General features: G+C 46.0%; 11 protein-coding genes across 11 annotated transcripts; 4 read left to right on the forward strand and 7 right to left on the reverse strand.

Annotated features, from left to right (window-relative positions):
- Positions 1 to 478: 478 nt before the first annotated feature.
- On the forward strand, positions 479 to 1,252 carry KUCA_T00004258001 (uncharacterized protein; the record flags this gene model as incomplete). Its single annotated transcript, XM_022600973.1, has 2 exons — positions 479 to 487; positions 545 to 1,252. The coding sequence occupies 2 exons, from the start codon at positions 479 to 481 to the stop codon at positions 1,250 to 1,252; spliced, it is 717 nt and encodes a 238-aa protein (XP_022460266.1).
- Positions 1,253 to 1,514: 262 nt separating this feature from the next.
- Positions 1,515 to 2,795, reverse strand: KUCA_T00004259001 (uncharacterized protein; the record flags this gene model as incomplete). Its single annotated transcript, XM_022600975.1, has 1 exon — positions 1,515 to 2,795. One exon carries the CDS (start codon positions 2,793 to 2,795, stop codon positions 1,515 to 1,517), a length of 1,281 nt encoding a protein of 426 aa, XP_022460267.1.
- Positions 2,796 to 4,977: 2,182 nt separating this feature from the next.
- On the reverse strand, positions 4,978 to 9,966 carry KUCA_T00004260001 (uncharacterized protein; the record flags this gene model as incomplete). Its single annotated transcript, XM_022600976.1, has 1 exon — positions 4,978 to 9,966. One exon carries the CDS (start codon positions 9,964 to 9,966, stop codon positions 4,978 to 4,980), a length of 4,989 nt encoding a protein of 1,662 aa, XP_022460268.1.
- An 804-nt stretch (positions 9,967 to 10,770) lies between these two features.
- On the reverse strand, positions 10,771 to 12,174 carry KUCA_T00004261001 (uncharacterized protein; the record flags this gene model as incomplete). Its single annotated transcript, XM_022600977.1, has 1 exon — positions 10,771 to 12,174. The coding sequence occupies one exon, from the start codon at positions 12,172 to 12,174 to the stop codon at positions 10,771 to 10,773; it is 1,404 nt and encodes a 467-aa protein (XP_022460269.1).
- A 615-nt stretch (positions 12,175 to 12,789) lies between these two features.
- Positions 12,790 to 13,788, forward strand: KUCA_T00004262001 (uncharacterized protein; the record flags this gene model as incomplete). Its single annotated transcript, XM_022600978.1, has 1 exon — positions 12,790 to 13,788. The coding sequence occupies one exon, from the start codon at positions 12,790 to 12,792 to the stop codon at positions 13,786 to 13,788; it is 999 nt and encodes a 332-aa protein (XP_022460270.1).
- A 303-nt stretch (positions 13,789 to 14,091) lies between these two features.
- On the forward strand, positions 14,092 to 14,903 carry KUCA_T00004263001 (uncharacterized protein; the record flags this gene model as incomplete). Its single annotated transcript, XM_022600979.1, has 2 exons — positions 14,092 to 14,098; positions 14,179 to 14,903. 2 exons carry the CDS (start codon positions 14,092 to 14,094, stop codon positions 14,901 to 14,903), a joined length of 732 nt encoding a protein of 243 aa, XP_022460271.1.
- Positions 14,904 to 15,045: 142 nt separating this feature from the next.
- Positions 15,046 to 16,497, reverse strand: KUCA_T00004264001 (uncharacterized protein; the record flags this gene model as incomplete). Its single annotated transcript, XM_022600980.1, has 1 exon — positions 15,046 to 16,497. One exon carries the CDS (start codon positions 16,495 to 16,497, stop codon positions 15,046 to 15,048), a length of 1,452 nt encoding a protein of 483 aa, XP_022460272.1.
- Positions 16,498 to 16,911: 414 nt separating this feature from the next.
- Positions 16,912 to 18,117, reverse strand: KUCA_T00004265001 (uncharacterized protein; the record flags this gene model as incomplete). The annotated part of the gene is made up of 1 exon (XM_022600981.1): positions 16,912 to 18,117. One exon carries the CDS (start codon positions 18,115 to 18,117, stop codon positions 16,912 to 16,914), a length of 1,206 nt encoding a protein of 401 aa, XP_022460273.1.
- A 687-nt stretch (positions 18,118 to 18,804) lies between these two features.
- On the reverse strand, positions 18,805 to 21,018 carry KUCA_T00004266001 (uncharacterized protein; the record flags this gene model as incomplete). The annotated part of the gene is made up of 1 exon (XM_022600982.1): positions 18,805 to 21,018. The coding sequence occupies one exon, from the start codon at positions 21,016 to 21,018 to the stop codon at positions 18,805 to 18,807; it is 2,214 nt and encodes a 737-aa protein (XP_022460274.1).
- A 1,592-nt stretch (positions 21,019 to 22,610) lies between these two features.
- Positions 22,611 to 25,307, reverse strand: KUCA_T00004267001 (uncharacterized protein; the record flags this gene model as incomplete). Its single annotated transcript, XM_022600983.1, has 1 exon — positions 22,611 to 25,307. One exon carries the CDS (start codon positions 25,305 to 25,307, stop codon positions 22,611 to 22,613), a length of 2,697 nt encoding a protein of 898 aa, XP_022460275.1.
- Positions 25,308 to 25,750: 443 nt separating this feature from the next.
- KUCA_T00004268001 (uncharacterized protein) lies at positions 25,751 to 26,053 on the forward strand (the record flags this gene model as incomplete). Its single annotated transcript, XM_022600984.1, has 1 exon — positions 25,751 to 26,053. The coding sequence occupies one exon, from the start codon at positions 25,751 to 25,753 to the stop codon at positions 26,051 to 26,053; it is 303 nt and encodes a 100-aa protein (XP_022460276.1).
- Between the last annotated feature and the right edge of the window lie 985 nt (positions 26,054 to 27,038).

The following is a 27,038-nucleotide window of genomic DNA, read 5'->3' on the forward strand; positions in this document are numbered from 1 at the left end:
CCAGCACACACCGCACACACCAAGTGCTAACCACATTTCAAACAACAATTAATTCTTCAAACAATTATTTGTAGATCATGACATCCAATTAAATCCCATTCATAAACTCTAAATTCCACCTCTCTTCGCAATTGGACTAAAACCTCGTGATCCTCCACCCAATGCATGTGCCCCACCGACCTGCGTCTAGTGAGAAATTTCTAGGCAGGCTGATTTTTGCAGATTCGTCGCAATTCCCCCTTTGGCCTCTAATCCTTGCAAATCTCACTTTTTGTTAGAAGAATCCATACAACCCACGTTTGACACGTTGTTGACCAACTTGTTGCGATAGATTGATTTGTTTCGTGTAAATTTATTGCGGATTCGTGGGAAGCACGAGAAAGCCAGTGGACGAGCAAGGGAGTTTTCACACAGAACACGGAACAAGAAACAAGAGCGGAACAAGGACAAAACCAACACGCCGCAATAATTTCACAAGATGTCAGAAGTAAGTTACCAATGGCTTTGATTCTTTTTGGTTGCGCGGCTAACTAACGCTTTGCAGGTCAAACGAACCATCAGAATCACCACCATCCAACGTGTTTTGAAAGATGTGGCCCCCGTGCAGGAGGGATTTCCAATGAGAAAATGGTCGATCCAAATATCCATGCTGAATTCGGACGGCAAAGAAGTCCCCGCAACGATCTTTGACAAAGTGACCTACCATCTGCATCCTACGTTTGCACAACCCGTCAGAGCCATCAAGAAGCCGCCCTTCAAGATTGAGGAAGAGGGATGGGGAGAGTTCGATCTATCAATAGCATTGACTCTGGTAGACAGAGCTGGGGAGCGCAAAGTGGCCCACGATCTCAACTTTTTGAAAGAGAAGTATATCGTCGATCATACGATCTCGATACCACTGACCAAGCCCGGCTTGAACAAGCTGCTGGCCGAAACGGGCCCATTGCCTGGAGACGATGCTTCTGCTGGAGACAAACGCAAAAACGGTACCCCAGTTGATTCCTCGAGAACCAAGAAGACAAAGAGCGTGGCCACCAAGGGTGGAGTGGACTTAGAGAAGCTTGCCGAGGGCCTGACCAAGTTGAACGAGGACGATCTTCTGGGAGTCGTGCAGATGGTCAACGATAACAGAACCCCCGAGATGAACATCAAGAACGATATTGAAGGAGGGGAGTTCACGATGGACCTGTACACTCTGCCGGACCAGTTACTGAAGAGTCTGTTCGAGTACGTGACCAAACGCGCCCAGTAAAAAAAGGACGAAAAAGATGAGCGAAGTATGTGGGCTTTCTCTGACTGTTATATTGCTGTTCGTTATTTTGATTCACTACTGTAGCATTGCGAGTAAATTGTTCATATTGCGATGGTGGAGATAACGTCGATGTTAAACTGCCACAATTGAGGAGAGAATCTCTGCAGACGCTTTTCTAGCAATAGTTTCTTGGGGTTATTTTGCAGTCTAGCAGTATGTCCTCGATTTTCTCCTCTTGAAATATAATGTCCGTATCAACAAACTACACACCCCAAATTTTCAAGGTGAAATCTCGTGACCCAGTGCAAACAGCCAGGCCGTCTGGACTGGTTCTGATCTCACTGACAGCCTTCGAATGACCATTTAATGAACCTACAACTTCCCCCCTCAATGTGTCCCAAATTTGAACACCGAGATCCGAATAGCTCACAAACATGAGTCGCCCCGAAATGGAAAAGTCGAGAGAAAGCGTCCCCGGGTTGTCTATCCTCTCGTTCATTGAAGGCATTTGGAAAGCATCGTTGGAAGAGTATCTATTCGAAGAACGAGGTGTGAGTGCCAAATGGGAAGCCTCGTAATTATCAGAGGGCATAGTGTTCTGAAAGGTATATCGGGATATTTCCCTTGGTGAATACCTTGCTATCTCTCCATCCGTCCTAAAATCCAGTAATCTGACAACCCCATCATCACTACCAACCGCAAAAGAGGTTCCTCCGGGAAGGAACCTAATTGCAGAAGCATCGTAACTTTCGGAAAGAGGATACTGTCTCGTTGTATATCTCTCTCTTACATCCCACACGTTTGCCATTCTATCAGAACCACAAGATACAAACACCTGACTTGACGAAAAATCTGGCTGACTTCTCTGAACATCAAGAGCAAGTACATCACCTAAATGGCCTTGATACGCCATGGTTTTGGAGCGTCGTGACAGATCCCATAGCATGCAAGATCTATCGCCAGATGACGTCACAATCTGGCTATTACTGATAAATCCCACGTCTGAAATGTATTCATTGTGACCCTTGAACACAGCACTAATCTCGTGAGAAGAGCCCAGCATCTCGCTCTCTGGACTGGTGGGGCTAACTGACATCTTTCTGCCATTCCTGTCTGTGGTTCCACAGTCGCTGTCATTGCCTACCTTGTAGAGGATACAAGCATTTTCCAGGTCACCAGTGGCAATAAATCTGCCGTTAGGAGAGACACAACACGATGTGATCCAAGGATCGTACAATCTTATGGCGTTGGTTTTGGTGTTCGTATACGCATCCCATATGATCATGAAGCCATCTTGTGACCCCGACACTACATGTCGTGAGTCTGGAAACCAACTTAAGGTCAAAACTTTGTTGAAATGACCACGCATGGTCTGGTATGCTGACATGGAGATACCATTGGTCAAGGGTTTAAGATGTGCTGCAACTTGGTCCAACGTAGCATCTCGAGTCTTCTCCTTTGCCCTTGCAATATGCGATATCAAAAGTCTTGATTCCTTTCGTGCCTGTAGTATTCGTTGCTCCAAAACCTGTTCATCGCCCATTCTTCGCGAATGGAACTGGAGACACAGGGTTGATTGTATTATGGTTGTGGGGTCTTATTGCTCAAACGTTGCGAATCTTGGGGCACCGGATACGCCTACGTGAGTGCAGCTGATAACAAACGATGAAGCACTGTCCTGTTTTGCAAATATCAATCCAATTGCCACTCTAACTGTCACTCCAGTGGTTTAAAATAAAATATAGAGCAGACTAAGAAAGCCCAGAATATTATTTCTAACTACGATGTCTCACAGAGAGGGGATGGCCAATTTTCAAAGAATACACGAGACTGTATCCAGATCAGGACACCTGCAGACGTGCGTGATGGGGCATGTACCATAATAAGTGCAGGATACCAACGCCTATTCCGCTTGCGCCAAAAGTGGTTGCGATGGAAACGGGCAAAGCAAGGAACCACCATTTGAATATGCGAATTCCAGCATCATCTAACAAAAAAAAGCAACATTTCTGGCCCCTATGTTGCCAAACCTTGCAGCCGCTGTTAGACGCCAGTCTCGCATTCGCCAAGACGCATGAAGCGGGATTTACCAACACATGTCTTACATGACACGTGAGTCAAAGCATGGGTTTGATGTCAACTCGTTTCTGTTGTCGGGTCGAGTTTGTTTCAGATCTAATCACTGTATGAATATATATAGCTCTCGATTATGAAGCCCCAGACTACACATGGAGGTGTCGCAGCTAAAACACATTAGTGTGGCCGGAAATTGGAATAAACGGGACACGGCAGGCTTTCCCGCTCTACCCCGCCGAGATCCTTCATCTAGTAGTCGTGCAAAAATATAGAATATAACGATGAAGAAAAGAGTTGTTGGTGATTTTTGATCGCCATGCACAGGTCTGCACTACTCTCGCAAGCATTTTCTAGGGTTTGTCTGCCAACTGTTCGACCAAATTGTACCGTCCTCTCATTTACCTCAAGTCAATGGCAGCATGACGCACACGGCTCGCATTAAGCCCCTAGAATCGGTGCAGGAAATTGCTTAGGCACACACGCGTGTGTCAAATTATGGCAGCCTAAAACCTTATTTAATTACCCAAACAACCAATAGTTGCGGAAAGGCGTTTGAAAAAATATCATAGTGTTCAATTTTTTGCTGTGGACATGACATTAAAACACTGATTAATTTTCAAGCGTAATGATGGAGTTTGAAGAACAAGCACCCCAAGCTTGACAGGCTCCCGAATCTTTTTGGGGCCGTTTGACATGTGAGGCAGTGAGGATTCCCAGTAGCTCTCCATGCCCTGGCCGTAAAGATAAATTAAGGTTTGGATCATCGCGGATGGTCATCGTTACTCTCATGTTGTCGGTTGAAGATTGACTCTTGATGTCAGCAGATTTTGATGTACTTCTCAAGGTGTTATAACCGTCGTGCGATGGACCTTTGACGGTGATGTCACACTCCTTGCTTCGTTGTGCACTCCTTGCTTCGTTGTGCACTCCTTGCTTCGTTGTAGTATCCACTAGCTGGTCGTCATACCTTCAATCATACACCTGGGCCTATAATACATGAGGCAATTAAACGACTGTCTGTATGACCAAGTTAAAATACGGTTGATTCTGCGAGAAACATCAAATACGGAGCTGATATCTAAATTGACCCTAGTAGTTTGATATCACTGTAGCATAATTCCCTCATGACCCCTTTGGCTTTTTGCTTATAGCTTTATCTCTTATAGAATCAAAAGAAGTAAAAAGGTACAGGGAAGTGCAAGTACGATGTAATGCTATGCAATCAATGATTTCTATTTATAAGGCACAGAATTTCACATGGAAACATCCAATAGGTATCATTTCAATAACGTCATCCCAACCATGAAAATTGAAAAACTCCGCAATCAAGTGCTATCCTAACATACAGTGCCAACTTGTGTCAATCGAGACAGTTGCGTAAGTCACAGAGGCAAATAACTATGGACTTGACTTTACTAAATCTTCACAAAAAGTACAAAATGCAAGCTGCCGTCTTGCGTTTAAGTCCGAAGACTCTATTTTCTTGCAGCTACGAGCGACATTTGGCGTCGGGGAATGCAGCTTGGTCGTTTCCATGGAAAATGCGTTCCACTGTTAATTTAAGTTTGAATTACAAACGAGTTAGAGCGAGTATCTTCATTTCATGTGTTAGTTCAACAGGGCATCTCTTAAACAGTTCGTTCCATCGTCTACGAGGGGTTTTTCTTCTCAACAGACGCTTGGAACAACTGAAGACTTATGGATGAGTCATTAGTCCCAACAACTGGGCTCGAATCCTCTAGAAGATCAAACGGCTTGGTGTAAAACTTTCGGTACGACTCCGTCTTGGAATCAAACACAAACAAATTCTGCACATTGTCCAACGCAATTAGTCCATCCTTTAGAGAAATATCCTTCAACAGGTACCTCAATTTGTTGTTGTAGCTGGGAGGGACAATGCTCATTATACTTCCCGTTGTGGCCGTTACACCTGTGGGATGCGTTGTATAACTAGCGGTGTTGAACCTGGACACAGTTGGGGTTGCGGGCGATAAAAACGATTGAGAACCCGTAGGTGTGTGAGAAGCTCTACCAAAAGGTGGAAATGGCGACATACCGCTGGAAACATTTGTTGTGGTTGATGGCATAGCAGTAGGGGCATTAGAAGACTGTTGCAATCGGGTGGATGAAATAGTTGATGGGTTTGTAGACAACGATTCTGAGATCAACATCTTGATGGAAAGGAGAATGTCATACAGCAAGTTCTTCAGCTTGAAACTTGAATCTATGATCTCCATTGTAAACAGCTTTGTGAGATTTTGTAGAAACACATCTGTCTGTAAGTTGATGGATCTTTTCATCACCAAGTCCACCAGGAATCCTTTATGTATCAGAATGATTCTTGCAAGCAGAGCGATAGAGGTGTCAATTTCTTCATCCCCTTCTGAATCTGATGAAGAAGAAGATTCTGTATCTATTCCGCCTGTTGATTTGGGTTTGGACATGCTTTTCTGAAGTTGCGACTTTTGACAGTAATACATCAGCTTCTCCAAAGACAAATTCAATGAGAACACCAGGGAATCGGACAATGGGATGAAACCAGGCTTGAAGCGGCCAGAACCAGGCCCATCAATGTACGAAAATTTTGAGCAACTGCTGATCATACTGCCCAATAAAGGTATCACGCTAACATTTGATCGGGCTTCACCAATGACAACTTTTGGGAATACATCAGAACCAAGTAAAATCTCTTCGCAGCAATGTAACAGCTTCAGCTTCAGCGGAGGAGCAACAAACTTGAAAAGGTCACCCAAAAGAGAGACATCGTCTTTCCAGTAGTCATTAGTGTCCCATTTCACAGCTTCTATCAGCACAGAAGATATAATTTCCGAAAGATAGGAGCTTTGTTCTTCGTCGTTTGATGAATGTTTGAATTCCTCATCGAATATCATCTTGACCAAGGACTGACAGATTGGCAGATTGAAGTAGCTGAGAACTCCAACCAATCTGTTGGTATCTTTTGCCTGTGTTACTGGGGCTTCATCAACCAACATTTGATTGAAAAGCTCAATCAGTTGAGGTTTGGATATTCCCTGTCCGTTTGAGTACTCTGATTGCACCCATTTCAACGTTTTTGAAGTGTCCTTTACAGCCATTACCCTCAAAACCCTAATCAGCTCTTCACGACATGGTTCAGCAATTTCAGTTAAATTCCCACCAAGGTCATCAACAACCATAGGGCTAGTCACCATGGGTAGCGGTGTGGTCATGCTGTTGGAAACTGGGGTTGGGAGATGATCAACAGATGCTGATAGAGCGGACTGATGTTCACGATGTTGATCAACCACTCCAGGCGTGTGAGCAGATTCATCGATGTTGGCAAGATCACCAACCATGGAAGACATCCCGGAATGAACACGACAGTTTCGGATGAGTAAACTGACATATTCGTCAACTTTCTTTTCCTGGAAGTCCTTCCTTGCAAGTTCAAACACAATTGACTCGCAAGCTTCCAAAGAGAAGGCGCTCTTCTCATAGCGATTTGTGTTCAACAGCAAACTCCAGACCAGCCTTTGGCCAGACGAAGCATCCAGATTGTCGTCATTAGTATGAGGTGCAAATGCCTCGCATGCATCTTCAAAGCTCAAAATCTGATCAACAATTAGTCTGGCGATGAACTTGACATTTACATCGAACTCTATAGAGAGTGTAGGTGCAATTGTCTTCCTGATATGTTGGTTCAGAATGGAGCTGAACTCCGATTGCTTCGCGGATTTCAGAGCTTTGAGTAGCCTTGAGAGATCCAGTCTCGTTGATCTATCCCCAGACCTAACAATGCTCCAGTAATGGCTGATCACTTGAATAACGTGCTGAGAGAACTCAGAAGGATTTAGCAGTCTTTCTGCAGAATTTATTCCAAGAGCTTGCAGTGGTTCCAGTGGAAGTTTCGACAATTCCGCTTTCTCAGTTTGAGTAGCGTTTTGCTTTTGTTCGTTTCTGAAAACCTTCAAATCCCTCTTGACATCTTCCGACTGCAAGTAGGTGTCCTGTATAGGTCTTGTGTCAATCGATTTGAACATTCCATCGTACTTGCTGGCCATGGACAGTATCCGTGCAACTTTTTCCTCTAATGCAGATGGATATAACTCTGTATTTGATGCAACTCTTCTAGCAAGAATATCATGGTTAGAAAAAACAATGGAGATGATGAAGTTCACCGTCCAAAGGTCTATCTCAAAACAGTCACCGTACATATCAAGTGAAGATACCATCATGTCCAGGAAAAGGTGTAGGTTGTACATTTTCTCAAACAACCGATACAGTGAGGATACATCACTAAGACTCAGGCGAATTTTGTTAGAGGTGCCACTGCATTGTGTTACCAGATCATAGAGTTTCTGAGAAGACTCCTTTGCCAATATGAACCGCATTCCAATCTCAAGTTGGTCAGTCAGTTCAAGAGCATCAACCAGGTTGAAATTCTGGTCCATACGAGGTTCAATGGAGATAGCAGGTGAATTCAAAGTGCCAGTATCTTGTTTTCTGCTGTTAAGATAAAGAAATACCTTGTGTCTCACCTCTTTCACAAGCGCATCCGATTCTGAACCGGGAAACTTCACAGAAGTCAACCCTTTCAGAATGTTGTTGACGTTGGTATCACTCAACGTCGGGAGAGATTTCAAAATGAGTGTATGGAATCCGCAAGCCAAGTTCGCATCTTGCAAGTAAATTACACCGGATGCAATAAGCCTCCTCACATAAGATGAGACCACGAACAAGTCATGGTAATAAAGCTCGCTAACCAGCACAAAAACATTTTCAAAGTTGATGTCGTTCCTTAAGTTGTCAACGTCACTCAGAGGTGACATAGGCAGTAGTTGCGGAAGGTCGAATTTAACTCTATCATTAAGCGCATAGATAAAGTCCAAAATCTCAACCTCCAATTCCAGTTTCATAGCTTTATACTTTTTTCCTCTTCCATTTTGAGCTATTTGAAGCAATCTCCACTGAAGGATACTCACAACGAGAGAAACTCTTTTGATATCAGAGCACCTGTATCCCGTGACTGACCACTCTAACATGAGCTTCAAATTCTTTTTCCAGGACTCATTCGAATCGTTTCCGTCTCGCGTGCTATAGAAAACCATATCAGACAGTCCCGGTATGCCCACATCAGGCCTTTCGAAGTTATCCAGCTTCCATATTATAACAGAACTGGTGCCCAGATTCTGGTTCGACTCGTCATCAGCTGGAAGATCGATCATCAAAGACTCGTTTCTGTACGAGACCAGTTTGAACTGTTCGCTGATTGCTGTATTATTCATATCGATCACCTTCTTTAGAGCACTCTTCAGGTGTACCCATGTTGTAGGGATGATGAAGGAGTCAGAGTTGTAGTAGAACAGGTAAGTAATGAAGAAATTAATCGACGAAAGAAGCTTGTTCGCTGGTTCGTGAATATCCTTTCTGGAAGTATTAGGGTGTGATTTTGTTGCTGCGATTGTATCCGTCAAGGCAGAAGAGATACGAAGAAGTAATTCTGCAAGCTCCTTGGAAAGGTAATCCACCTTAATGATCTTGAACCAGAACAGTCTCAGAAAGATGACATGGGTGGACAGGTACTTGAAGTCCAGCAGCGAAGTTTTGGCAGTAGAGAGTGAGGTTTCCACAGAAGAGTTCACAAACCTGCCGAGGCTTCTCACCACCCACGCCAAAAAGGTCTCCTGGTTCAGCAATGCTTCCATGTAAAGATGGGCACTCAGTCTGGTGATATAGGTCAATCGCGTTCGCCAATTAGCGTTTGCGTTTGGATTGAAACAGTTTTCTGCCACTTTCTCGATATACAACGTGACTTGTTCTGTCCATTCAATTATCCAATTGTTGGTCAATGCCGCTGCATTTCCAGCGGTACCTTTCCTCTTCAGCTGTCTCTGCTCGTTTGTGGAAACGCATCTTATTAACCACAGGGCTCTGGGTATGGGGACCGAATTCTGACTGCATTGTTCCAACAACACTCTGTTCCGTATTCCGTGCGGTATTGCCCTAGAAAGTTGCTTGAGGCTAACTTTAGAATCGGCAAGGTTCTCTATCCACTTCTCCTTTTTGTTATCTGTAAGAGTCACTCTTGGTGGTGGTTTGTAGGTGGTTTTTGCCCGAATCTTGCTGAGATTTCGTCTTTGATTAATGGCTTTGATCATGAACTCGCTCAGAGCCACAAGTTTCACATTCGGATTGTTACCAGATGTTGGAACAGGTGTACCAGATGTGGGTGCTGTAGACGGGGCGGTGATAGATGCTCCGTTGCTCGAGATACCAGTGTCTCCACTCGATGAATGTTCTATCCCGTCAAATGAACCAGCGGTTGCGGAGGTGGTGGGCCTTGTAGCGGTCTCTGAATGAAGCAGCGTAGTCATGGTGGTTCTGGCTGACAGAAACTCGTTGCTCACCAGAGGAGGCTCGAAATAACCCTTCTGCAAATAGTTTCTCATCCTGATATCATCATCCTGAGTATGCTGCCACACCTTGAAATCCGGATATATATATTGCTTGGAATTCGAGGAAGCAGACGTCTGGCTTGTTCCCGTTGCCGACGATGGAGGGCCGGCAAAAGGATCGTCTCCATTCAACGGATATACGCCTTCGGGCTTTTCCACCACCGGTTTGGAAAATTGGACAGCTGGATTCACGATTCCACTCATGTCTCGTGTGGAAAGCTTGTTAGAAACGCAAACCTGGACCAGATACTCTCTGGCTCTGTCTTGGCTGAAAGGAGGGGACGATGTGACAGTGGTTTTGGTTTCCACCCGGAATTAACCGAACAACCTTGTGACCTGTATAAAAATGTGACACAGTCTCTGATTAGAGATTTGATCCAAGAATGCGATCTTTTTTCTTGTTAATGGAGAAGGGTTGGTGGATCACGCTTTGCAGAAAGTCTGGCCAAAATGCGGGAAAGAGATGTTCCGGAACCAATTTCGTAAGTCCAGTCAAATTCAGGATAGCAGATGAGATACGGAGGAGATGGAAAAAAGATAGCGCGGTGCAATAGTAAAGATAAGGTTAACGAAAGTATAACCGGATTGGCGCTATTGTGGCCTAATTTGTGGCCTAATGTTGAAAAATTGGCGGTATTTACGGTGCTGTCTATTAGGTGATCATTTTATATGTAAGAGAATGCACATATGGCAGTTCTGTATGGAAGTTTCAGTTCCGGCTTATGGTAGCTGTCGCTGTCCATCGCCTATTGTATGCATTTATCCGTTAGTCCAAACGAATGTGAAAATAATTGTTTGGCCCTGCTTGTGCTGGACACACGTTTTTACGGTGGTCTATATTGGTAATAGTCGTATACTGCCTTCTGTACTACTATTCCCAAGATAGCCCTGACCGCTAACTTGGTTCATGAATTGTCTACGACTCCTTGACTGGATAAGCACCAAGAATTTCCGCACTGTCCTTTCCATCTTCTGTTCTTCACGTCCGCCTCTTTCCAGTTACATACTTCACGGTAATGGCTCGCTTGAACTGCTCAACCGGTTCAAATGTAAATAAACATCTGTCCCATAGCCCTCCATGCTTATTAGCTTGAGGTCGCCTCCAAAATAACGAGCATACAGTCTACTGATTGGTAACCCGTATCCGTAGCCGGCCATAGGAGCCCTAAAGTCAGTTTTTCCGCCCCATGGGTCTTCCACTGGCAAAGCCTCCACTGTGGTATAGAGATACGTCCATATCAAAGGCATGGCACTTCGGGCAATTCCACCGCCCTCGTCCGAGATTTTGATGGTAATGTCCTCCTCTCCTTCGGCGACAATTATCTTCACAGGTGGAAATTGGATATCCTCGATGTCCTTGTCAAGGTTTTGCTTCAGATGGTGTTCCACCGTCGCTCGTAAAGAGTTCTTCAATGTCTCGAAAAGCATGTGGACCAAATGGCCAGGAACATACATGAAATTGAGGTTTGTGGGGCAATACAACTGGACCTGTGGTGCCTCCATTAGACCGTAGTGTTCCTCGCACGTGAAACGCGCACTTTCAATGGCGTCCTGTGCGATTTCGGCGACATTTGTGTTCAAACATATGACCCCCACATAGTCGTCATTGAACGTTGAATGGTCCTGATTGATAGCAATTTGCTGGCCAATCAACATTCTGATTCCGATTCTCGAAAGATAGAACCTGTCCAAAAATGATTGCACATTAGTGTCCACCAACGATACGTGCGTGTTGTGCTTCCATTCCTGAACACCCTTTGCGACCGTCGTTACCGTGGCATCGTGTCTTTTCTTGATCACCTTCAAAGTATCTGTCACCACCCGGTTATACTCATACACTTCGGCAGGATAAGTCTCATTGATAGGGCACGGGATGTAGTATCTTTTCTGCTTTGTCGTTGCTATGTAATCCTCCGTTGTGAGGAATTGGTTCTGTTGTTTGTACTGACTCTGTTTGTGGGTTGTTGACTTCCTTACTATAAGTCCATCATCATCAAAGAGTAGCGGTGTTGAAGTGGCCGATTCATCTTCGGCTGGCGGGTTCGAGTTGGTAGAAGGGTGGTATAGGTTGTTGTTTCCGTTTCCATACAACAGTTTCCGCAAACTCTCGTCTATTGTCGGTTTAGGCAGTGAAGTCAGCTCCTCGAATGATTGAGCGTACCAATCCCTCACCAGCTGGATGGACTCCACCTTATTCAGGTCATTCGGTAACTCCTCAAGCTCTTTCACACGATGAGCCAATCGTATGGGTAACTCCTCAACCACAAATTGAGAAGCGTGGAATAATGTTCCAGCCGAGGGCTTTGGCCCGAACTGGACCATCTGCCTTAAAGAGACTCCCGTTGGAGGAAACTTGGCGTATTTGTATATTTCCTCTCGCAGAGATTGTGTGAGTTTCCAGCCGTGCGACATGGCGTTTAATGGGATTCCAGTGCTTTTCTGGCAGCTTTTGGGCAGTTATTTCGTGATCTGAGCCTTGTGTGGAGTCGTCGTGTCTGTGTACGTGCTGCCGGCGTAACGGCAACTTCCAACTCTGCTTATTCGGTCAATGACTATTCAAATACCAACCTGTGCTTACGTGATTGGTTTGGTCGGATAATTTGGTGAGTATGCGATTCCACCCTCCAAAAAAGATGCAAGCAACACAGGAGCAAGAAGAACACGTTCGCTGTCAAACCGAATGGTCCCAAAATCTGGAGAAACGGAAGCGTTTGGATGTCACATGGTCTGGTTGTAGTACACTACCTTTACTGCTTATATGCTGACTGAAACGAAGTAAGTACGAGAGATCAGCCGTCTTAAGGAGATATATGTGTACCTGCGCGTGTATTTACTTTGATGCACTTTGAATTTTATCATCTACACTTAAGGCTCGGTTTGAGACACGCTAGTAGTGACCTGTTCTTTGAAGTTTTGATTTGGCGAGCTCATTTCCTCGGGCTATTTAAGCGAGCTGAGACTTAAATTAGGCAGGGTACTACATAAGTTTGGTTGTGTCTGTCTAATCAACTGCTCTTCTAAGTCCTCATGGATTACACAAAAATTCCGGTCCAGGTGGATCTTCACGATTTGGCCGATGGGAATGTGGATCATCTCCTCGACAAAGCATTTGGGCCTGATTCGCTGGGGTTGATAATTATCCAAGGCTTGTCTGAAGAGTTCAGCCAGCTTAGAAAGCGTGTTTTAAGTGATGCCTCACGATTATCCGCCCTGCCTACGACCGAGCTAGAGAAACTGGAGTCTCCAGAAGGCCATTTTTTGACTGGTTGGTCCAAGGGACGTGAGAACTTCAGCGAAGATGACTTTTACGACGATTTGAAGGGTTCCTTCTACGTCAACTGTTCGTTCCACAAAGACGCGTCCTTGGAACGGCCTACTGAAGGCGAATGTGACAGGTTTTCCACCTTCAAAGCTTACACTACACGAAATATGTGGCCCAGGGAAGACTTGATTCCGGGATTTGAGAAGAACATGAAACTGCTGTGCAATTTAATCATCGACGTTGCTACGGTGGTGGCTGAGTCCTGCGATAGATACTGTTTGAAAAACGTTTCGAACTATGAGGCGAATTATTTGTCTAGAATTGTCTCTGAGTCTACCACCACCAAGGCAAGGCTATTACACTACTATCCCTCATCAAACGGTACCCAATGGTGCGGTGAACACAGGGATCATTCGTGTCTCACTGGATTGACCTCAGCTATGTTTCTGGACGAAACCAATCCTGTTTTGGGCGAGATCGATAATCCGGATGTTCAAAGTGGCTTGTATATAAGAGACAGGCTTGGCGAGACCGTTCAGGTGAAAATCCCACAAGATTGTCTCGCTTTCCAAACTGGTTCGACTCTCGAGGAGGTATCCAGAGGCCAATTCAAAGCCGTCCCTCATTACGTGACAGGTTGCACGAAACCAGGAATAGCTAGAAACACGCTGGCCGTTTTTTGTCAGCCCAGCCTCCATGAAATGGTGACCCCTACAGAGAACTTTGCTGAGTATTCAGAGAGGATACTTGAAAGTAACGAGTAAATTACCCCGACAAGGAATGTGTTTGATGACCAAGGGTTTGCCTCTGGACATAAGTGTCCTACTAATTGCGACGTATCCACGCTATTCTATTATAAGAACATTGTGGTACAAATATGAACTCAGTACCGTAATCATTGTATGCTACGCTGCCGCATAACTTGGAGTAGTGTTTTTATCAAGTTTTTGGATCGCACGACCCGACCTCATAATCGCCACTTCAAGACCGTAATGGTGGCATATTGAGTTCAGTCAACACCGCTATTACTCGACACAGTCTGAATTGAATCAGCCGATAATCATTCAATGTCTAGTAAGTGCCAGAATTTGCTTTCAATTGACTTTTTGATACTCTAGCGCGAACGCGTGACTAACTCACAACGACAGATTCAGCTGGATTCGACAGGCACATCACCATTTTCTCGCCAGAGGGCAGGCTTTTCCAGGTTGAGTATGCCTTCAAAGCGATCAACTCCTCGAACATTACCGGTCTCGGAATATGTGGCGAGGACTCTGTAGTGCTTGTTTCGCAAAAGAAAGTTTCGGATAAGCTGCTCGACCCATCAACCATCACGTATCTGTTTCAAATTTCCCCCTCGGTCGGTATGTTGGCCACGGGATCAATAGCAGACGCTAGAGTGCAGGCTATGAAGGCGAGAGCCGAAGCTGCTGAGTTCAAGTACAAGTACGGATACGCGATGTCTTCTGATGCTTTGGCCAGAAGAATGGCGAATCTGTCCCAGATATACACGCAGAGAGCGTATATGAGACCTTTGGGTGTGTCGCTGCTATTTTGTTCGATAGACGACGAACAAGGGCCTTCTCTGTTCAAAACTGACCCTGCCGGTTACTATTTCAGCGCTAAGGCCACTGCTGCGGGTCCCAAGCAACAGGAGGTTTTGACTTCGCTGGAGAAGACTTTCAAGAAGAAGAAGACTCTGGTAAAGGGAGATTGGACCAAAGTTGTAGAGTTTGCAATTATCACGTTGAGTGATACTCTAGGGACGGACTTCAGGAAGAACGACTTGGAGGTGGGTGTTGCTACGGCTGCAGGGTTCAAGGCGTTGTCCCCTGATGAGATTGATGAGCGTTTGATTGCCATTGCTGAGCAGGATTAGAGGGTTAGCTCAGAGGTGAGGTGAGTCTAAAATGAAACTCCAATAGGATAGTCTCATAGTTTGGATGTGAATTCGATACAGAAAGAGATTTCAAAGTAGTTTTTAGTAGTAATCTAGGAGTCTTGTAGTGGTCTTCAGCTGCCTAAAAGACATAGGGAATGAACAGATACGGACATTTCTCGACGTACGTGTCCCAATCTGCTCCATACTTTTTCTTGCATTTGGCAATATCCCTAGTCGTTCTGTGTGCTAGAACCACGGTGTAGAAGGCTGGGTAGAAATAGCAGATGGGTGCACCACCACAGATAAGCGACCAAGTCAAAGACTGGATAAGATCAACCGTGTAATGGAGCTTTCTTGCATATTTGTACCAACCATCCGTCAACAGAACAGAGCCATTGGCACATTTCAAGTAGGATGGGTTTTTGAGCACCTGATAAGGCAAAAATGGGAACGTCTTTCTGATATGTGTGTCTCCGTTCATAAATTTTCTAAAAGAGTTCTTCTGAGCATTTGTAGTGTCAAAGAAATAGTATGCAGTCAACAAGACAACGAACAAAGTGACATTGTAGCTAGTGGACCAGTTGTAACTCTCGGGTTTGTTGTAGAACAGGAACAGAGTGCCTTGACAGTAGGTGTATGGAACACCAGCTATGTTCCAGAATATCAGCATGAAACCAAACTTCTCGTAGGCCATGTCCCATGTGGGAACAATAAGCTCCTCACCCTTCGAGCACGCATTGGCATAAAGCCAATGGGCAAGCATCAGGAAAGAAGCTTGGGTAGAGACAAACCCATACTCGTCGTACTGCTTCAGACACAGCGCCATTGTCAAAAACAGAAGAGTATACCAAGGCAATCTCACTTCGAAGAACATCTTAAGGTCAATAATACCAACTCTGGGGTTCAAAGGAGCTCCCATGAACATGTCATAAACATGGTTACCGGACATGCGGTGATAGTCCTTGGAGACCTTGAGAGTGTAGACATACAATCCAATGGCCATGGAAAATCCAGTGATGATAGCAACGGTCATCAGCTCCCCGAAAATTTCCAAAATGGTATAGAGCTTGAAAATTCCAGTAAAATGCAAGGACAAGACCATGAAGATGTTTACATAGATGGTGAAGGCTGCATTGCAGTAGTATGGCAACTGACGATTGTCCAAGTGCGTGAGGGGTTGGCCCTTTGTCCATATTCCGGGCAAAACCACGTAAAAAATCGCCTGGATTGTGAAATATGACACGAAAATCGTCCAGGCCTGAATTCCAGGAACAACGTTCTGTTTTAGCAACTCCAGGTAGTTGATCAGGAAATGGCTCCAAGTTTCACCGTCAGCTGGTCTAGCAAAGCTGCCACCGTAAAACTTTTGACTGATATAAAGGTAGTACATCAGTATTGGAAATGATAGCATGATTGCAGTCACACCAAAAGGCCCACCGAACTCGTAAGCTTCGGGCTCTTCTTCAGGAGCACCAGACGTGGTCTGTTTCTTTGGTGCAACTTTCTTGGGCTTGGCTTGTGGAAGCAACGCATCGGTCTCACCAGGAGATCCTGCCTTGTCCTGTAGTCTTTTTGAGCGCCTCACAGACATTTTGATCAATATTCCTCGGGAAAACTCACAAAACTTGTTAAAAAAGTGGGTGGAAGGTTGGATATTATGTTGATAAAAGATACGTAAACATCGCCTAGTTGAAAGTTCGGTAGGAGATACCCGATCTGGTGGAAATACGATGCAAACGATGCAAACGAAAAGAGATGGTTGGTGCACTTCTGCGGGGTGTGTAATGTGAGCCATTTCACTGGGTACTATGGGTAGCATGGAAATGGAATTGCATGTATATATTAGGGTGAATAAAGCTTGAATATGGCTGAATGCAAATTGGAATAGATAAATTTCATCTTGTTTTTTTAGCAGTTTTGCAAAGAAAGCTGGCGTGGATACTAGCCCCGAGTGCTAAAGTCTACTGCGTATATATTCAAAAGCAAAATCAATATATTGGTGTATTCAAGCGAGAGGCGTCAATGGTCTGGAAGCCTGCTCAGAGTCAGGACCCAATTTCTCAACTCCGTAATCTCCAAAGGTATTGTACCCGTAGTTAGTGTGGGTGTAGAAGAACTCTCTCTCAAACGGGGTAAGCTCCTGTCCCTTACGAATGCGAGAGCGCAAGTCTGGGTTAGAGGTGAATGATCTGGCGCTTCCAATGAGAGTGCGGTTATTGGCATCCACGTGTTCGATGAGCGTTGAGTAACTGGGATCTGTAAAGTACCCACCAGAGCGAATCACGACTCCCTTCCAGATATCATATACCCATCTGTTATGGTGAGAAGTAGTTCCCTTCTGGTCCAACCACCATTCCACCCTTGGCTCGGTGGTCAGGATATATGCAAGTCTTTTTCCTGAGGCTGCTCTTCTCTCAAATTCGCTGAGCAAATATCCGTATGTAACCATTGGACTGATTCGGGCGTCGTCTCCAGAAGGCATACCCTGGAAATTAGACCACGGTGTGAATCTGATTCCCACGCGCTCGTAGCCAAACCTTTCACCAATGGCATCGACAACCTCCATAATAAATCTGGACCTATTTTCGATAGAACCGCCGTACTTGTCAGTGCGCTGGTTGGAGGTCTCCTCAATAAACTGATTTGGCAGATACCCATTGGCAGCGTGAATTTCCACCATATCGGCACCGGCCCCTTCAAGAGCGTTTTCTGCTGCAACGACATAATCCTGCACAAGCTGTTCGACTTCTTCAGTCGAGAGTGCATGCAATTCTACTCCAGATTTTTCGGCTTCCTCCCTCGCTTGTTCGCTAAAATGAATCTCAGAAGGTCCGTACAGAGGCAGGTTTCTGGCCTTGGAAAGTTCTGGGGTCGCTACCCGTCCTAATGCCCAAAGTTGAGAAGAAACGAACGAACCATTTTTATGAACAGCCTCGATAATCTTCTTCCATCCAGCAGTCTGAGCCTCGGACCACAATCCTGGGGCACCATTGTAGACTCCATATTTGGGGCTAATCAGAGTTCCCTCGGTAATTATCAAAGAACCGGCATCCCTGGTCCTGTCAATGTACAATTGTTCCATGGCATCTGTGGGAACATGTTCAGGACTATTTCTGAATCTAGTAGTGGGTAGTCCCACTAGTCTGTTGGAAAGTTCAACATTGCCTACTTTAATAGGCTTGAATAGATTGCTTTCGGCGATGGCGGTCATTGAGTTGATAGTGCGGCTGTGACAGAACGGCTGCTGGTAGCTTTCTGCTCTGGTAACACCATTGAACCTCAATCTCCATTCCTGTGTATCCCATCCCTTTTATATTCTACATTTTGATCACCCGCTTCTCCAATTGGTAAGCTCCTGACTCTGCTTGACTAATACACTGTAGAAGCCGAATGGTTCCGGCAGCCTGGTATCCTATCAAAAGCATAGCCTGACAAATCAATGCCTGCAGAGGCTGCATGGATGGAGCATGGGGAGCATGATGGAGCCGAACAAAAGCAACAAAAAAAGCAACAAAAAAAGCAACAAAAAAAGCAACAAAAAAAAGAGCACAGGCACAATTATGGAATTATTTGTTTAGAAAGATTTGACAAATAACGTCCATGCCGTTTGATCTAAGAGAAAAAGAAAGTGAAGCTCGGAGTTTAATTTTGATATATTGCTCAATATTCAGATTGATATATAGTACTAGAGTTACACGTTGAAGTAGGATATGATAATGCAATGTTTTCCTCGACCGATCTTGAATGTCTCTTCATTCTCCCACGAACGTTGAGACCCCAATTTGTTCTAATGTACACAAAAAAAGCTTTTCTCTCTTTTGCAATGGGGAAACGGTTTGACCTCAACATGAGGTGTCCCTAGTTTCGTTGTAGTATAATGTAACACATGACCGCTGGTTCAGACGGTCGGAACGCTCGAGACACTGCTGCTAGAGGAGTGTCTGTGAGCTGATGATGCACTTGATTGGCTGGAGCGTTGTTGAATACGGCCTGAGATTCTTCTTCCATGAGGTGTGCTTCTAACACTTGGCAGCAGTGGCTTGATGACAGCTGACAAGTCCTCAAATCGTTTGGCGTCAGCAACATCGAGACTTGTTTGCAAGACATAGTTGCCAAAGGCATCGTGCAACAGGGTCTGGACTTCTGCTGGATTGTCTAGCATGTAGTCGATCAGGACTCTAGCAATGAATGGGATGCGCAAGCACTTTTCAGTTACGTTGGAGCCGAATTTGTGCAGTGACAACTTGAACACTGCTACTTTTATGGACTCCAACATAGTGGCCATGGCTCCGTGTTCGGGGATTTGCGAAACCAATTGGATGCCTTTACACTCCCTTCCAATCACATATTGTACGACGTAGTTTCCAAAGGGGTCCAGTGAAAGGGCAATACAATTCTTGCTGACTTCGACCGACAGAGCCTCGCACTGCTCCTTGGAACCGTGGTCAAGACACCGTTGTAGAACGCAACAGCCGTGTCTATGAGTAGCAATCTTGGAACAGTTTTCGTAGGCACAATCAAATATGAATTGGAACTGATCCGGCCTAAGCATTTGCAAGCATTTCTGAACAACGTGATTCCCGTTTAGATCACGACTCAAAACAACCACATGGGGAGTCAATGAATCCCTGAGGACTTCGGCCTCTTCATCCGTAGAAATACACTCGACGAGTTTTTGAAGAGCCCTGGTTCCGTGAGGGTCCAAAGCGATTCTGACGAACTGCGAGGATGCATTACGGACGAAGGTGGTCCTCAAGTCAGTTGGAAGTTTTTCCAAAAGTTTCTGAACCAAATAGTTTCCAAAGGGATCAACCATAAGATCAACAACATGGTCCACAATCTCGTTGAAGATCACCACAGCAGCGTATTCGCCCTGGACGTCCAATTGCCTTTGCAAAAACCTGCATCCGTGCTGATCTTTGCACAGAGTGCAGATTTCGCCCATAAAGTCCTGCAGCTTAGCGTTCACAAACCTGGAGGCGTCTTCTCCTTTTCTTCTCTGAGTTGGCTTACGGTGCATGTTTGGGCCTCCAGAGCTGTTCAAGCTCCCTGGGCCATTTGCGTTACCTGCAACACGGTTCCCGTTCCAACGGCGGGAATCAAAAGATTCAAAAGAGCCGGAGTTCCTTGGAGCTTGGCCTGCGTTGTTGCCCATCATGCCATTTCCAGCACCAACGTTGTTCCAGACGGGGGTCTGATCCACGTTGAAATTTGGCTGGAAGTTTGGCTGAAAGGACCTTGGCGCCATCATGTTGATCTGTTCATTCGTGAGTGGCATTCCATTTGAGGGAACATGCTGGGGCAATTTTTGCTGGTTTGACCTTCTTTCCTTCAACAATGGACCGCCAATCAGTGAAGGTTGCAGAGAAGGAGCCGCCAAAGGATCCTGGTCAATCTGGGATTGCTGAGCCTGGTTCTGTTGGTTCTGTTCTTCGGGCAGATTGAATGGCCTCACGCCCATCGCGCCAAAATTGGACCCATCGATAAAGGATCTGGCTGGGGGTGCTGATGCTGGCATGGTAGGTGCCGACCAAGTGGGCGTTTTCGGCATGAAAAAGCTCGAACTCGGGTTCGGAGTCAAAGACCCGGCTCTCTGGTAATCTAGACCCCCGTTCTGGTGGGGTTGGTATCTAGAGGTGTTGGTTCCGCCAGTGGTACCGGATGGGATCGAAGATGAGATCGTAGACGCAGAACTGGCGTCGCCCTTGTAAAAAAAACCCTTGTTCATTTCCATAAGATCATAGTCCAGGTTCAGATTTCCAAGAGCAACACTCAGGTCCAAATCACCGGAATTCTCGCTTTTGAAATATGGCGGGTCATACATGGTGGGAGGGGCAGTAGAGTGGTCGAAGTTGGATCTCTGGACTGGGGTGGTTATCTTGGTGGAACCCAACGGATCAAAGGGCGTGAAGCTGGTGTTGAAGTAATTGGACTGGGGTCCAAGAGCGGTGGGTATCATGGACTTTGGTGGGGTCAGAGGTGTCTGGAGGAACGGATCCACAGACCCGGAAAGGATGGAAGAGCCGTCTTTGGTAGGAGTCGTGGTGGCAGAAGAGCCAGAACCAGAATGGTTCGAGAGTTGCGAGTGGTCTTCAGTGGTTGAGTCAGCCATCGCAAATCTGGAAAAAATGCGAAAAAAAACGGGTGCAAATGTGTCTTGTGGTGGTCAGTGCTTCACCAAATCTCACTCTCACTAACTCTCTCTATTGTACGGATCTCGCAAAGGCCCTGGATCTGAACTCAGCAACAAAGAAAATTTCTGGTCAAATGCGAAGGCTTTGGGTTCGAAAGCCTTGATGAGAAGAAAAGCCTTTCCAATGAAGGATTTTCTTGTTTTTGCTCAGGTCTCAAAGGTACAACACCTTCTTTGTTAAACTCTGGCAAATCAGGTTGGGGCAGCCAGAAATTTTCTGTGTGCTTTGGACTGGTCAGATTTTTTAGACACGGTGCACGAGTGTCTGGGGAGGGTGAGTAGGGGCACTGGAGTAGGGAATTGGTGCTGAAAATTGAGAATTTTGTGGTTTTTGAATGCTGAGATGTTGTCCAGTGGGTTCTGATGACAATTCGACAAACAATTCTGCAAAAACAAGCACAAAATTTGAGTTTTTGGGGCGTCTGGTTGACCTTGTGGTGTCCTTAGCAGTTGAGTGAGTCTCCTAGTCAATCTATGTGGAGTTGTACAATGGGGTGGTGATTAGACAGGGCCAGGACCAGAAGCGTTGTATTTTTTTGTGAGTATTTCTGGATATCGCTTTGATGTCTTGATTTCACACCTCTTGCGAACTTGAATGTGTGAAAACTTGCTGTTGTAGTGTCTCAGGGGCACTCAAGGTTTCAGAGCCGAATTCGGTGTGTGCGAATCTGCAAAGGCTCCATCGGAACGGGAGGTCTCCCATGACGGGAAACTAAGGCCGGGAGGAGACTAATGGGGAGATTCATCGAGTGGAGAGGCTACTTATATTCAAAGGTCTAGATGTTTTAGATAATAGTATCATAGAGCAAGATATTACAGCTGAGCTCCGGGAATTCTGAGAGGAATTGCAGGCAATTGCGGGCGATTGCTTTCTGATGGCTGGAGCCTGCGATTGTAGAAGCTTGGGCTCTGCAGCGCTTAATGCGTAGGCTTTGATTAGAAATTGGAGTCATTTTTAAACTTGGCTTGGATCGATGCCGAACCATATAGAAATAGAGTTATATGATGTTACACTATTATGAGACTCTATAAGACCATATTATTCAATAGTTGTATATTCTGATAGGTTGGCCTTTACTCCATTATTGGCCCTTATAATCCTCGGCTAATTTAAATTTGAGCCTGGAGTGGCCTGGAATTTTTCAGTCTGTCATTTGCGTATCTTTCTCGTAGATTATCATTTTTAAAACCATCAGCGTATCTACTCTGGTGGTACCATGCTGCAATAAAACGATAACGTAATAACCTTATATCCTCATGGGTCATGGCGGCATGGCCTATCCGCCTCATTCCCAGGCCCACTCTCCTTAATGCTGGCACCTCTTATACCCACATATCAAATTATTCTCTTTGCCTCAATATATTATCTGGTATTTTAATGCTACGAGTCCTCTAAGGTTTGTAATATATTAAAATATTATTGGGAATGAGTAAATTTCTCGAAAATTAGACGCTGTTCTAACTCAACTCTAAAAACTTTTCGATGAAAAATTTGGATATTTAGATGGGATCTAACCAGACTTTTCGTGTTGAGTAGAAACACGTTGCATGGAGGTCAAGAAGTCCTCAACGGTTCTCTGAGGAGGCTTCTCCTTCATTGGCTTACCGTTCATGAGTCTGTCGAAAGATTCAGACTCACTCATCAGGTAGTAGGCACCACCCAAGCAGCAGAAGACACCGAAAGAGAAGATCCAGACACGGACAACGGTGACGATGTCGTTCCAGTTCTGAGACCACCAGCCGAACAAACAGAACATAGTGGCAAGGATATCAACGATGAACACAGCACCGGACAATTGCCACGATGGGATGGAAGACCAGAATGGACCAGCAGCACGAGTGACGAAAATCAACCAGTTCTCGGTCAAGGAAATTTGCAAGAACAAAACACCGTCAATGGAACCGAAGTTCTGGATGATACCACCCTTTGGAACAAACATGGTGGTCAAGGTAATCCAAGTACCGATGGCCAAAATGATACCCATGATGATGGACATACCCCAAAGTCTTGGCAAGTTCCACTTGACTGGCTTTGGAGCGTAAGGAGCATTGTCGTAGGCAATGGCCAAGGTAGCAACATCGGCGAAAATGGCAATGAAGACAATAAGCTCAATGTTCAAGGTCTCGTCCAAAATGGCAATCCACAAACCAAGGAAGATCTCCAAGTGAAGGGAAAGGGCAATACGGTAGACAACGTAGGAGTACATTCTGTGGAAAATTTGACGCGAGGTCTTCAAGGCATCAATGATAGCAGAAAGACCTGGGGCAAGGAAAACAATGTCGGCAGCGGATCTGGCAGCATCGGAAGCACCTTCGACGGCAATACCGGTGTCAGCCTTCTTCAGAGATGGAGCATCGTTGACACCGTCACCAGTCATGGCAACCAAGTATCCACGCTGTTGCAAAATCTCAACGACATTGTACTTGTGCTGAGGGAAAACCTCGGCGAAACCATCGGCGTTCTCAACAAAGTCAGCAATCTCAGAACCTGGCATGTCTCCACCACCGGAGATTCCGAGACGTTCAGCGTTGTAAATGTTAGTTCCCAAACCAAGTTGACGACAAGTCTCCTTAGCGATACCAACGGCATCACCAGTCAACATCTTAACCTTCAAACCGAGGTGTCTAGCCTCAGAAACAGTCTTGGCAGTGTCATCTCTTGGAGGGTCCATACATGGCATGATTCCGAGAATCTCCCAGTGACCTTCACCTCTCTTACGGGCAACACCAAGCGAACGGAAACCACGGGAAGCAAATTCAGCAACCTTGTTTTCGTAGTTCTCGTGAACGTCCTCAGGGATTGGGTGGTCCTCCTCAACGGTCTTCAAGACGAAAAGTGGGGCACCCTTAACACAGATAATTCTCTCTCCTTCTGGAGACTCAACGTAGGCAGTAACCTTCTTGGAAACAGGGTCGAAAGGCTGGAAGTCCAACACCTTGTACTTGGTGAGGGCAACCTTGGCACGTGGGTAGTTGATCAAAGACTTCAAGAAGGCCTTGTCAATGGCGTCCAAACCCTTCTTCTTTCTGGAAGCAGCAAGGGTGGCAGTCAACATCAGGTCGTCGGCCTCAACACCCTCAACGGTGTAAGGCTCGTGCAAAGAAAGCTTGTTCTTGGTCAAGGTACCGGTCTTGTCGGAACACAAAACTTCGACACCAGCAAGGGACTCAATGGCAGAGAGCTTCTGGACAATAGCCTGCTTCTTGGCGAGGTAGGCAGCACCGACAGCCATGGTGGTGGTAACGACAGCTGGCAAACCAACTGGGACACCAACAATGGTGATGGCCAAAGTGTAACGAAGGATTCTAACGATCTTGTCGGTTCTGTAGAAACAGGCAACCCAGACGAGCAACAAGGTGATGATAACCAACACCAGCAAAATAGTACCAATACCGTTCAACACCTCGGTGAAGTGACCGGTACCACCTGAGGCCTTGTTGACCAAAGCGGCAGCACGTCCGACGAAGGTGTTGTCACCAGTAGAAACAACGATCATGAGAGCCTCACCACGCTTGACGGTGGAAGAGGCGAAAGTTGGGTCTCCAGAGTGCTTGTCAACGGCCAAAGACTCACCGGTGATGGCAGACTGGTCGACTTGCAAGAAACACTCGTCAGAAACCAAACGACCATCGGCAGGAATAACGGTACCATCCTCCAATTGAAGAATGTCACCTGGAACAATGTCAGCGGCACCAACCTCGACTGGCTGACCGTCTCTAATAACAGTGGCAACGTTGGCAAGGGTCTTCTTGAGCTCCTCGACAATGGAACCGGCCTGGAACTCCTGGATGAAACCAACGGAGGCGTTAAGCATCAGCAAACCACAAATGACACCGAAATCGACCCAGTCCTCAAGACCAGCAGCCAGAATGGCAGCGGCCTCCATGACGAATTGAATAGGACCAATGAAGAACATACAGAACTTGATGACCAAGTTCTCCTTCTCTTCAGCCATCTTGTTCTCACCGAACTTCTTACGACGTCTAATAACCTCATCGCTGGTCAAACCACGAGTTGGGTCGGTCTGGAGCAGCTCCTCAGGAGTTGCCTTGTAGGAGCTGGAGTGCTCCTCGTCAGATGCTTCCTCGTCATCCTCCTCACCCTTGTCGGACTGCAAGTCCAGGATGAGCTGGTCGATGTCTTCATCATCATCGTCGTCCCCAGCGGCAGCTGGGACCTTTTCCTTTGTTGGTTCTGTGGCGGACATGTCCAATGTTTTTGTCTCTTCTGAAGTTTCTAAGATCCAAGTCTGGTTGCCGGTTCGTTCGGAAGCGGTAGCCAATTAATTAACGGATCGAAAGAGACTGGTGTAGAAGAATCGAGGGATACGTGAAGAGCTCAATCGAGAACAACACACACCTTTGGATTAGCGATTAAACAAACAACAGAGTTGGAAGAGAAAAAAGGGGAAAAAAAAAGCATCCTAAGGGATAAACTGGGAGTCGTTGTTGTTTATATGGGCGAAGGCAGCCAACGACAAAATTCACGCAGCACATCCAATCAAAAAGGTGTTCTGGTAGGAGGGGGGATCGGTGCCGTCCGAGTTGGGAGGGGCGGATCGGTAAACACGGTGACCGAGGAAGTCGAGGCAACGGATGCCGAAGTTGCTGGAACTGGGTGCTTTGGTGCTAGAAAATCACAAACTAGGACATGCTACGGGATGATACGATATTCGTAAAGCAATCTATTGGCTTGTCTTGCCTTTGTTCTAAAAATTCTCCTCGTATACGCAAGCCCCCCGTCTGCTCGTTCCCACAAGCTCCCTTTGCTTCGTCGACGAAGTGGTCTATCTCGGCCATCCTGATAAGAAAGTCGCCGATATCCAATGTCGTGTATCCGGCCCAAAAGGGCAAACAACCCAAGAAACGGTATTTATCTTTTTCCGTATCCAGTGAAGACCTTCCCGAAACGGGTTGCTCTCGAGCCCGCTTCAAACCTCAAGACGGCAGTTAGTACACCGGATAGAGCGGGTAGAGGTCTGTACAACTGGGACTGGCAGAAGAGAATGCAAACCGCTTAAGTTGCAAATACGGACCGGGAGAAGCGTTAGAGCCTTGCGGAGTGAGCAACAAGAGCATTGAAGAGATCGATAAGGTACAGAGGCGAACCGTTGAGTGTTAATGCTCGTTTCTTGGTCTAATTTAGTACGTAGTTGTACCCGTTTGGGCCCAAACCTTAATCTGTTCAACAGCGATCCGTCTGACCAATGGAAGTGCGACTCACTACCACACTACCTGTGGGCTTTCGTCCGTTTGTAAGCGTACAATCGGTACGGGGTGGAAAGAACGAGAACGTTGAGGCATCGACGTCATCTTGTTCCGAAAAGTTTGCCCTGCTTACTATTGGGCTCCCAAATTGAACTCTGGGCTGTTGGCCCCTCTGCCAGTACAAAAATTAACACTAACTCCGCTAACTCGTATACACCGATACAATTTATTTGTTCGATCGGGTCAATTTATTCAATATATGAATCGGTATTCCGTCCAGAGCGAATCCCACCCGCCTCTTTCGACGACTTGAGAACTGGCTGTCCCCGTACTGCACACGACCATATCGACGATTAGCCGAGGTTATTTTCGAGAGGTTACCTCCGAAAACGGTTGGCGGAACGCTCGTCCTCCGCCCGAGCCGTCCTTTTATGTGGAATAGGTCCAGTAATGGGAACCGCCGCAAGGTCCAGAATATGCCAGCTCCGAGAGTGCCCGAGTTTCCCGAACGAGCCTGAGAGCCTTAAGCTAGTGAAAAATTGCTCTACTCACACAAAAAAATAGTCTAGTAGGTTTTTCAGAAACACCGTATGTTCCGTGCCATAGTTAGCTCTCTTGAAGGTGAGCAACTTCCCGCTCAGGTTGGTCTCTTGAAGGTGAGCATCCTCCCCTCTAGTTCGCGATCCGGCACATTCGGAGGTCTTGATAAGAGGTGCAAATGCAAGTGCGGC

The sequence above is a fragment of the Kuraishia capsulata genome, genomic scaffold (assembly GCF_000576695.1).
Source record: "Kuraishia capsulata CBS 1993 genomic scaffold, Kuraishia_capsulata_scaffold_5, whole genome shotgun sequence".
In the NCBI taxonomy this organism is placed as follows: Eukaryota; Fungi; Ascomycota; class Pichiomycetes; order Pichiales; family Pichiaceae; genus Kuraishia; species Kuraishia capsulata.